This window comes from Heliangelus exortis, chromosome 1 (genome assembly GCF_036169615.1).
Source record: "Heliangelus exortis chromosome 1, bHelExo1.hap1, whole genome shotgun sequence".
In the NCBI taxonomy this organism is placed as follows: domain Eukaryota; kingdom Metazoa; phylum Chordata; class Aves; order Apodiformes; family Trochilidae; genus Heliangelus; species Heliangelus exortis.
In genome coordinates, this window is record NC_092422.1 from 156,113,707 (window position 1) to 156,126,000 (window position 12,294).

General features: G+C 36.6%; 1 protein-coding gene across 7 annotated transcripts in view; it reads right to left on the reverse strand.

The window, feature by feature from the left end:
- Window positions 1-12,294, reverse strand: part of PACSIN2 (protein kinase C and casein kinase substrate in neurons 2) — a 59,448-nt gene that overhangs the window by 21,901 nt on the left and 25,253 nt on the right. For all 7 annotated transcript variants that reach the window (XM_071733243.1, XM_071733242.1, XM_071733246.1 and 4 more), the window contains one exon: window positions 3,535-3,645. In XM_071733243.1, the coding sequence (XP_071589344.1) occupies window positions 3,535-3,594 (60 nt within the window). In that variant the 5' untranslated portion in view covers window positions 3,595-3,645. Of the gene's footprint in view, window positions 1-3,534; window positions 3,646-12,294 lie in introns of those variants that run through there.

Here is a 12,294-nt window from a genome sequence, read left to right on the forward strand (position 1 = left end):
GGCCTAAGCAAACTACTGGATACTTTAATTATTCACACAAACAAATAATCAGAAGTATATACAAACCAAAAGACATTTCATGCTAGCATCACACTTGTATGGTTACCCTCACAGAAACACACAGAAGTAGAGTGCAAAGCCCACAAGTAAACTATTCCTGGATGAAAGTGATCACTCAAAATACCCAATATCAAGGCTACACTGCAGGGGACAGCACAGCTTCAGGTACTTCACCACTTTCCCAAATGCTGTGCTCTATTCCAAGCATTTTGTCCACACCTCACCTGCCCTGCCACATGAGGCTACATGCCACTATAAAGGCTGTAAACCAAAACATAACTTCCACATTATTCACATTTCTCACTGCAATAGGGTATTGGCCAAGACTGCTGGTCTTCTGATTAGTTTAATACCTAGTAATAAAGTCATCCTGTGACAAGTATCAAAATGCAAAACCAGCAATTTATTTTTTTAATATATTCTCTCAGCTATTTCCACCGAGAGGTTTCTATTAAGACAGCTTATTTAACATGTTTATTCTCTCAAATTAAATAGACACTGTAAATTCACCAAGTACAGCATGCATGAAGGTCACAATTCACTACCATATCAATCCTTCCTGTAAATAGTTCAGCATTACTATAAGAGCAGTTTATCATTCATTTAATCTTTAGTTCAAAGTATCTTAGTGTATCTGTAAGAGTTCAACCTCTGAGGAATGCCAGGGATGTCATACCACACATTTTTCAACTCCCTCATGTAATTACATAAACATTTAGGTGTACCTACTACAGTTTTTCACGTATACATAAAGCAGTTTTAAAACCTACTTTTGAACTAAGCTGTTCCCTGTTGGTTTTTTGCTTTTTTTAACCAGACACAAATGTCAATGTGATATTTTAAGCACTGACCAATGAAAAAACTTCTACAGCCTCCCTTCTGTTTCACTTACATACCACTTTAGTTTCAACATATTAACATTTCAGGCCCTTAGTCACGTAGCTAAAATCATGAAAGCCTTTGCAGACATACTAAGAACACAACTGTCTCTATTGATGTTTTTTAAAGAATCAGTGTTTGTAGCCACAGAACTCCCAAAATTGCCTATTTGTCCTAAGAATCAAACAGCATAAAGCAGAGGAAGAATAACAAGTAGTGTTTCCAATGTAATTCAATAATTAAAAACTCCAAAACTCAGTGAAGCATTCCCTTTTGTATTGCTAAGCTGTCAGAAGTTTAGTATAAGGAAATATAGTATTTATTTTATTTTTATATCGTCATCAAATGCATGCTAAGTCTGATTTTTCTTTCAGAAAAACTGTTATTTGGACATCCTCAGAGTCAATTCAGTAACAAAGACATTGACTTATCACTGGGATCCACCTTTTACTGCAGACAAATCTTTAACAGTGAGTAAGAAGATGGTCTCTAGAACTTTTAATGAGCTGAACCCATTCCATAAGAATATAACTGCATCTTCCACTATGGAGATTACTTTTAACTGATCAACTTCCACATCTGTTCTTGTCATCATTTTACAATTCTCAGAACATACTATTTTTCCAACCTAATGTATTTAAAGTTTCAGGAAAAAAAAAAAAAGATAATTATTTTAACTAAAATTCTCCTCATGACCATTCAAACATAGCAGCCTTTGGCATTATACATCAAAAAAAGAGAATGAGCAGAGAAATAATTTATCCTATGAAGAAACAAACTGATTACAATACTGAAAGTCATAGCTTTTTTTATTCCAAAGGTGAAGCAATACTCACACATTACACATTAGCCTACTGACATTTGCTTATGAAACAGATGCAGTTCTGACCTTTTGGAAGGACTACACATAAAAATCCAAATAAATTGATTACGAAGTAGTTTTAACAAAATTATGTAAAGCCACCATTTGCACACAAAGACGCCTTTAACCCACCTATAACAACAGTCAAATATGTTTAAGCTATAGTTAGTAAAGGTCCTAACTAAGGCTAATTGCTACTTCTGATCATCTAGAATCCTTTGATGTTAAATACCTGAGTTCACATTCCTGCAATCATTCTAGTTTACAGAATTCATATTCTCATCCATCTCATTCCAGATGCTACTACTTGATGGAAGACAGCTTGGTATGGAATATCCAAGCAGAAATAATTTTGAGAAGTACAGGCTGTTCAACACATATGAAAAAATCCCCTTTAATCCAGGATCCCTTTTTCTGACTGCCTCCTTATTTTGAAACACATCTTCCAAGGAAGCCTGTTGAGAAAGTTAACTCAGAATCACTGAGGTTGAAAGGAACCCTAGAGGTCACCCTCCTAATCCCCTGCCAAAGCAGGTCTGAGACATCAGGTTGCTCAGGGCTATGTCCAGTTGCTTCTTAGTCAACTCTGATAGCAGAGGTTGACATCCTCTGTAGTCATGCTACAACATAGCCCTACAGCAAAAGGGAATAAAACTTAGAATCCAGTAATTTTTAAACCACCTCTTTGTAATCAGAATAGACATATTTAACGTAATAGTAAAAATGTCTCCCCAAAATTGATAACTGTCTACTAAACAAGAACCTCATAGACATTAGGTCTTTCAGATAGTGTATTGGAAAATAATGGGAGATCTGCATCAAAATGTAGTATGCCTTCACCACCAACACAGGGTAGTGGTTTAGAAAAGCTTCCATTTAAAAGGAAGCCCAGTGTTAGGTCACGAAAATCAAGCTGTGCTACACAGTCTCTTGTAACAGAACTAGTCTGACATTTTCCTCCTACCCACTTTCATATTTGCTGTAGTTCAACTCTAAAGAGCTCCCAGTCACTTGGTAAAGTTTGCCCCACTGAATGCAGTGTATCTGGACAGCATACTTAGCTCTAATTATGTCTGTGTTGACACTGCCAAACCTTTTGTTTCCTTGCAAGCAGCTTGTGCTGTAAAATTATTTCTGGTTTATGAAGCTGAACTCCAAGTAAATTATCTTAACATCTGAAAGCCTTCTTCATATTTGGGCAATGCACATTACTGATACTACAATGTGGTTTGTATTATCTTTCTGCATATATGGTCTTATATTGCTATTAGCATAAGATAACTTCTCACAAAAAAACGTTTATACTTTTATCTAGACAGAAGCATCACAGGAAATATGCAGTATGTTCACAATCTTACATTTGTAATTTATGTGCACTTGCAGTAGCCTTTAAGCAATTACTTTAGATTTAACACTGATAGCTGAACCCCTTTGATAAAATTAAAAGCCATGCTCCCATAGACCTCTTCAGCACTAAAAACTGACAAAGGTTCAATTGTGAATTGTGGATCCTACCCAAATGGATGACCCACAAGTTTGTGTTAAAAACCCTTGACAGAACTAGGTCAATTTAAAAGGTCATTTCTGCCCTGAAGGCTGTTTCTTCCAATCACAATACCCAAAGGTTTCATGCATTGCAGCTCTCTCCACAGTTTACAGTGTACAATAATCAGATTTTCTATAATATGAGTAAAAAATAAAAACAAAGTATTGTGATAAAACTTTCAGGTTACCTCCCAGAAGCTATCACTAGAAACTTCTACTCCAACCGCATCATCATATGAGCCAGACATTTCTATGTATGATGAACTTGTATGGATTCAGAGCTTAAACACCTTCAGAATCTGTAAAAAAAGAAAAAAAAAATGTATTAGCACTATTAATAAAAACTTATCATAAGATAAATGAAATTAAATCAATTCTTTGATATCTTGGGGTGCTGAACAAAACCAAGAGGTAATGGGGCATGTAAGTAACTGTTCAATCCATCTGCTTAGATCACCTTTCACCAAACTTGAATTTATTTTATCACAAAATTTCCTATTGCAACTAGAAAACAAGATTAAGCAGTGTGGTGCTTACTCAGTAAGCGACAATCAACTCATCTTTGTTACCAATGCAATAACCTGCATTGCCTCCTATTTATGTTTCACCCAAAATCCATATTACATAGTGAAACCCACTGGAAATATTTAAGGCCTAAACCCACTCCTGATTTAAAGAAAAATAAATAAATCTTCCTTTCAGGGGGAAAAAATTCTAGTTCTGTAAGAATTTTAGATTCAAATCACCTATTTGAAAGCTAAAGGCAACCACAAATGCAAAACAGAGCTTCCTCAGCAACAATATAAAGCAAAAGCAACAAAGAGAATTGTGACTACTTAAGTCACACACAAGAGACAAGACAAGCCTCCTTCCCAAAAGTCTCAGTACATTTTATGATACTCTGACAATCTCAGTCACCCAGCCACCTGTGACTAAATATTTTACTGACCTAGTAACTGTATCTCAGATACTTTTTATTTTCTTGCCACCACTTTTGTGCATTTTAAAGCAGATAATAGATTCCAAATGATGGTATGAAGCACTTGTTTGCTGTTCCACATGTACCAAGTAAAAGGTTATAGGCTCTGACAAAAAGTCTCTTTGAAGCTCACCATTACTTTCCCTAGAAGTTGACATTCCCACACTTAGTTTTACTGCATTGCATTTGTGACATACACTGATCTGTTTTCTTTTAGCAAAACAAACAAACAAAATCAACTCTAAATTCTTATCTTCATTAGAATTAGAATTAATCATTAACAATTCAGGCATTCTCACTCATACAGATACAGCTGCATGGAAGAAAAACATGACCTTTTCTCTTCGAAGGAAATTACTGTTTATAAAGCTCTGCTTATAAAAAATTTTAGGGTTACCCTAAACTAACATTCAAGATCAGTATCAAAACCAGTACTGAGGTAAAAATTTATGCACTTAAATCCTCAAATTGGTTTGCAGGGTAGAGACCAAGAGGTAGGGAGGAAAGGAACACCTCCCTCCCACAACACATACATGCACATCCCCTGCCTAATCTCTACAGATATTTCATCTGGTTCTCCTGTTTAGATTTCTTCTATCAAGTTTGCCTACAACTACCACCAGGGCTACATATGGGAAAACATATTTTACACCCCTTTGTGGGGTGAGCCAGTAGACTGCAAGGTAAAGCTCCCTCTCCCATTTGCCTATGAATTTTGCTTCCCTTGATGCAATAAGGCCACTTCAAAAGGGAGGGTAGAAAATGCCTGGAAACCTGACCTACCTTGCAACATAGTGGTTACATGCTGATGAGAGAAACAGAAGCTTGAAAGCCTCCGAGGCCAAGGAGAATACAACACTACATTAACATTTTTACACATTTTTAAAGTTCTCACAAAAATTTAAGATTATGCCGTGGCATCTTTAAAAATAAATTCTGGTATTATTTGATCTCAAGGGGAGACCTAGAGTTTAAAGACAACTTGTCAGATCAATAAACATTGCTCACTAGATTCTATTAACTGTGTCCTCCTGCCTCCTTGCCATTAATACAGCATTTACACTTGTGTGACTCTGACATCAAGTAAGCAACTAAAGCAAGTGTGTGACCCAGGCATGCCACACAAAAGCAGGGAAATGACAAGATTCCAGAGGTTTTCTGGAAGGGTTATAGTTGTATTTCTGTAGTGTCCCAAGGTCTTTCAACCAAAGTCTTTACTGCCACTTGGAAGAGATCAGGTAGAAAAATGTAGAGTTCAGCTTTTTGGGATAAAACAAAACAAAACAAAAAAATCCCCAAACACCCTTATGCAAAAGTATCAAACTAAAGAAATGTTTCAAGAAGTCACCCACCCACCCCCCTCAACCCACACAAGTAGTTTTCCCCCTCCAACAAGAAAAGACAGCAGAATTGTTTTGGGGGAATAATATAGTCTGCTTATATTTAACAAAATATCCCAAACTATTCCAGTTCTAGAAATTTAAGCTATATCCAAAAATTGGAAAAACTGAAAAAGATAAACATTTTCTTAAGCGAGGGAACAGGTTGTGGAGTGTTGGGTTGTTTTTCTTCTTTTTGTTTTTTTTTTTTTTCTTTTTGTTTTTTTAAACTTTCATTCCTAACTAGAACTACATAGTTCACAGAGCTATCCTTTTTTCCATAAAAGCATGAAAATGATCAGCACTCAGGAAATTCTGATGGATTTAAGGTTTTTATGTGCCAAATACTATGCTGTGAGAAAGTATGAGCAAGCGTATTTAGGGAAATATTATGAAGTCATAGCAACAACTGGCACAGAAAAACACTATTTGTGCAGCACCACTTAAAAATAAACTGAATACTGAGCTAGGAACATTAAGCTTTATGAGTCATGCTACCCTCATGAAACAGAATTATTACAGCAGCCAGTCCTTTAGCACATTTTTTGTTAGGGTTTGGTTCTCCCATCCTTCAAGTTAAGTTGCAGAGATTTCACAGAGAAAGCTCACTGTGCTTTGATTTGCAGGGTCTTCTATTTCACTATCAAGAGTAAATTCATGAAGAGCTAAGGCTGTCAGTATAAAACCTGGGAAATTTACATCAAGACAACAAAAGAGATGAGTTCTGCTCAGATTCTCCACAAATAATAACCAGCATCTTCCAAAGCTGGGACTTCTTTGGTCAGGCAGTGTGCAGCAGAACCAATAATTCCATAGGAAAGCTGCATGGTGCACACACCCAGTTCCTGTATTCCCACAAGAGTTTGGCTTCATCCCCTCTGGCCTTTATCTTCTCATTCCACAACTCCAGGTTCAACTGTTTAGAAGCACCAACACTGCCTTCTTCTAGACCTAAACTACCTGCTGAGCAAGCAGTAGCCCAGTGACAGATTATTTCTGAGGTCACATTAAGTTTTTCTTGAGCAGGTCTTAAACTGCCCATCCGTTTAGGTTTTTCCCCTCCAACTACCAAATCTCACAAAACTGATAAGGAATGTGTATCCTTATTTCTTCTCTTCTTTAGCATTTGTCTGAAACTGACCAGTTGATTAAAAAATTACAGAAGCATGAAGTTAGGGCAGGCAAAGGTCTAAGTTTCATTTTCCTTGGGATGAAGATTAAAGATCTTCACTGAGTAGAAACCACCTCTGGATCATCTGTGTTTTTTCCTCAGCATACTCTTAGCCAACAAAAAAGATCCTGTAACTTTCATACTTCTCAGGATATTGTCTTCCATGCCAAAGAACTTCAGAATTTCCATTAAAACCCAAAGTCTCAATATTTTACTGATCACCAAGTCCAAAGGTCTAAAGTTTTTACCCGTGTCAAAACAGTCATATAAATCACCAAATATGAAGCAGCACAGAGAAAGCCTTACCAGTTCAGAGCCCTTGTTGCCTTTTGTGATAAAAACTCCTAACACAAGTTAACTAAGATAACTTACAGGTTAAAAATAAACCACGAAGTTCAACTACCTAAAGTAACTATATACTAAATAGTACATACTGCAGTGGCTACAGATGGTGCACACAAACAAGGCTCAAGCTTCATAGTGATTTTTAAGCAGTTCTAGTAAATGAGGATACCTTAAATTTAGACAAGGCTGCTAATAAATAAGACTTTTTTTAAGTCTTTCTCTTAAGGAACATTCTAGCAATGCTATATGCTAAAGACCTTGAATTTCTTCTCTACTGCTACTGCCCTACGACGTGGAAAGAATTGCTATAAATATCCTGAAGGCTTAACACATGAGGATTTTTAGAAAATATTAACTAATAATGAGCAAGAAGACCTTCAGGCACCACCCACAAAAACATCTGAATAGAGTATGCTGCCCCTGCTCAAGAAGTTGTTTTTGATAGTTACCTTAAAAACAATTCACAAAAATTCTTCCTTCATTCATATTGAAATACTTGACTTTTCTTTTACTTTCTTTTTCTTCATGTGTCAGGTGGTAGAGATTAGCACAGCACATAAGTTGCAAAAATCTGTGCAACAAATACAGCACAAGACACTAAAATAACCCAGTGCATCCCAAACCTTCTCTTAAGGTGGTTTTCAACAGGGGGAGGTGAAAAATATTTAAATAAGTCATTCAGTTTATTCCCCCTTCCAGGCCCCCAATAACAGATGTTTGGTTTTTTTTTTAATGAATCCTTACTGAGAAACAGGTAGGGTTGTTTGATTAAAGATAAATTTAAACATTGTGAACCCCTTTGGAAGATTGTTTAGTTTTATTAGATATTTCACTATAATTCAAAAAGGCAGTATTACAAAGGAAGGAAAAAAAAAAAACCCACTACCCACTACTAATCAAGGTCTCATTTCTGCTTACTGAATCCTACGATAAGAAAGAATGGATCCTGAGCCTGACATTCCAACACAAGGAATGCCTGCAGACACAACACTATCTCAAATACTTGAAATCTGAAGGCAATACCACACAGCCTTGTCCTGCAGACCCAATAAACCCTTCCCTAAACATACAATCCAGATGGCAAACAGAAGACGTGACTCCTTGTGCCTTCCTTCCAGAACTTCACAGTTTCTAGAACAGGAAGAACTGAGTGAAGTTCTTAGTGCCAACGTGACTTAATACTTCTCCCTTCCAATTATTCTCTCATGTATGACAGGCTGCTTTAAAGCGAGGCAGTTGCTAGTACCATGGATCTAAGTGACAAACTGGTCCACAACAGGGAAAATAAAGCTCAGAATCAGAGAATGGCAGTCATTACAACAGGGTACACCCAGGTTGCTCATGACTTTATATTGTCAGGTCTTAAAACCTCCACAAATGGAGGCTGCACGACCTCTCGCGCAACCTATGTCAGTGTTTAACCAGAGCAAGATGAGAGACAGAAGAAAAGAAATTAATCCAAACAGTCTCTACAGCTATTAATATTATCCATGTGTGGTGTCTAGGAACTCTACAAAAGCAAGCTCGGACAAAGACAGTAAAAAAAGAACCTGATGACACTACCTCTTACATATATTTTTAGAACAGAACTTGTCACTATAGATCTGACTCAGCAGAATTCCAAGTTTCCTGACTTGGGTGTAAAATACTTTACATGTAAAGACACTGCTCAACTTGAATTAGCTGCTCATAAACTTTCAGATATATTATTTTTCTTTATTATTCAATGAAGTCTCAGGTCTTGTTCCCCACAGAATAGCAAGGAAACAAGTCTTCATTTGTACAGAAACAAGCTTTCTATGCTTCAAGTGAAAATTATTCTGGTTTATTATCAAGTACAGCTACCGTAAATATGCTGTATCTTGTATTCCCTGGTTAAATAAAGCAATTTGGATATTCTTTCCTCTTCTATTGTGTCAGAAGAAATTGCTCTATAAGAGTTACCAGATTCTTCAGGGTTACAATTTGTTTACTGTGTAAACAAAACAAAACAAAACAAAAAAAAAAAGAAAAAAAGAGAGAAAGTAAGAAAAAAGAGAGAAAAAAAGTGACATAACTTCTTCAGCAATATTATGAAATTATGTACCAAAACCTGTTAAGAATCACAGCTACTAACATGGAGATGTTCATAAATTAATAAGACAAGTAACTATAGGAAAGAAGGTCACTTTGGTTTACACACCCAGGAATTCTAGCCCTTACGTGAACAAAGGCATAAAACCACAATTATTCACTACTACTTAGTGCTGGGAACCCTTGTAATTGCAATTAGTAGACAAGACTGCATAATATCAATGGAAGCCAGGCCTTAGACTTTCAAAAGTTAGAGTCTGAAATCAATGACTTTGGCCTCATTCTTATTCTTCTATCTATAAAACACAGAGAATAGCACCTTCCTTGACAAAAAAAGTCCCCCAGGCTCTGCCAAGAAGACAACCACAGCAACAAATAACAGAATAAAAGGAAATAGACTCACTACTTCCTGGAGAATTCAGCCTGTATGGTAAAGTTAGCAGAGCCATGCACCAAATTATTTTTTTTCTTACAGAAGCTGACATAACCATTCACTGAACCCTATATGCTGAGCACCTAAGGAAGAAATCTTGGAACTGCACCCTGTTACAAACTTTGTAGCTACAAACTGTGTAAGCATATTTCCTATTAAACACACTCCTCTGGGGCTGGGAGCACTATTTATTCTTTATTTTCTAGTTTGGATTCTTGCATATTTTGCCACCCAGACATTTTTCAGTTAGCAAATAACATAAAATTATATTAAATAGTGAAAGCTACTACTTCATCCTAGTAATTGATAACCATAAGAAAGAGCAATTAAAGATTCCTTGCGCATTGTGGACCTCAGGAGGCTGGAAAAGGAGCAAGAAGCAGCCAGAAGCTGGGAGGAACTGGGAAGGTGGGTGTGTGAGCCACCAGGGCAAGAGGTACAGGAGTGGGAGTGGGGAAGTGCCTGGCTTCAGCTTGGCCAGAGGAGCAGCAAGATAGGACTTCAGCAGGTGTGCAACTGCTTCTGGGTCATCCCTCCTGCCCCATACCTCAAGTCCTCCAGCAGTAGCTGTGATAAACGCCAATTAAGTAAACACCTTGAGGAAAGTCTGCTTGATTCCCAACTTCCTTGCTACTGCAATATATTCACCCATGTTTGTTAAATACTCTGTAACATGCAATAGAAAAACCCTGAAAGTAGCAGTAATTCAGTCTTTAAATATGCAAGCAAGGAACACACATTCAAGCCATAGTTCTTGTACACATCAGATCACCAAAGCAGTTAAAATTTCCTTGATACTTACCACATGCAAAATACCCCACACAACTACAGTGAGAGGATAGTAGCAACAAATTAAACCCTCCAGGCACACCAACACTGTGAGACTAAAATTTTACAACATATAAATTTCACATTACATAAGGAGTAAGAATGGCTGCTTTAGTCATGACATTATTAAATGCAGTCTGAATACTTTATTAAACAAATGTAAAATTACTGATTAAGCTTGGTCATCTTTGAGTAACATACACAACACAGAAATGCATCTCTGAAATACAAGATAATGATCCAAACATTGTCAAATAAATTTAGCCTGCACATTGTTCCATATATGTACAAATATTATCTCACTCTCACACTCTTAGAAATGATAAGCCCAAGTTATGAGCCACTGTTTATAACTTGTTTTATATTCAAAGACAATATAATTAAACCTTTCAAGCCTCTTGGGCAACTCTCTCTTGAAACCACATCCCTCCACTGCAGGCATGAGAGCAATGGCAGAGCAATGAAGCTGTCAGAGAACCAGCTACCAGCTCCTCCCCTTTTTCCCTTAAATTTGCTATTAAGCGATGGTTGTTGTAGGTTCCAGCTGTCCTTACAAGCTCCCACATGCTTTCTCTGCATTTTTCCAAATAACCAGGAGATGCCTTAAATAGCAAAATACTGTCCGGGAGGAAATAATTTTTTTTAATTCTCTGCCTGTCAAGCCAATCTGTGTAGATGTATTCTTTTCATTGTGCATTTTTTTTTGTTTTAACCAGTAAAGCTATTAATTGTTAAAAAAGGACTTGCAGAGGTTTCCAATTTTAAGTTAAATGGAGAATGGCCACAGGAAATTTTTAACACTACAAACTACAAGTTTGAAATATCATAACAAAAACAGCTAAGGACAGAGTTGATACACAGCTGTGTGGGGAGCTTTTTTTGTAAATACTTAGCATACTCAGCTTATATTTTTTGGCTAGCTCAAGCTATGATGGAACAATGCATTAGCAAGGATAAAATATGTAAGTAAAAGAAAATGCCCACATACAAAACGCACTTGTATTTCCAACAGTCTGCTCAGAGCTGGATAACACTGTTAAAACACTCTTGCTGCACACCAAATATATGACCTAGGGCATGCCAACATGGCAAGTTTTTACTTTCAGTCCCTCGTCACTAGGTTTTAGTTTTAAAATATTCAAAGGTGAGGAAAATGTCATTGCTTAGGACACTTTTGTTGTGTTTTATCAAGAAATTTTATTTTTTAAATGGCCATGACTACACGAAGTTAAGTTGTTAAATTTGAAGTCGATTCCCATGAAAGTTTTCAATAAATTTTTTTCTGAGCCTTGAAAGTCAAAGGAAAAATATCACAGTGACATTTGAACAATAAGATTCATGCCAAAAAATGCAAATGGATATCTTCAGCAAGCTTGTTCAGAGCTCTTAAAATTATTTCAGTGACAGAAAAAGTGTGCACTTTTTTTCCCTCATAAAAATAGTTTTTAACTCCAGCAGCCTATCACTGAACAAAAACTCCAGCTCTGCAAACTGCTTGAAATTGCCTAAGCCAAAATTTCACATTTCTCAAGTACAGATTTGGGGTTCTTTTTCCTACATCCCTCCTTCTCTGTAATAAACAATGAACCTCAGGTTAGGTAGTATTAAGAATCATATAAGTTACAGAAAAATGCCTAAAGAGATTCCATGGATTGCTAAACAGAGGGAAGAAGCAATTTTTTGCCTTTCCAACCAGATATTGAAGTCATGCTTATTGCTAAAGAAGAGCTCGATGAATTT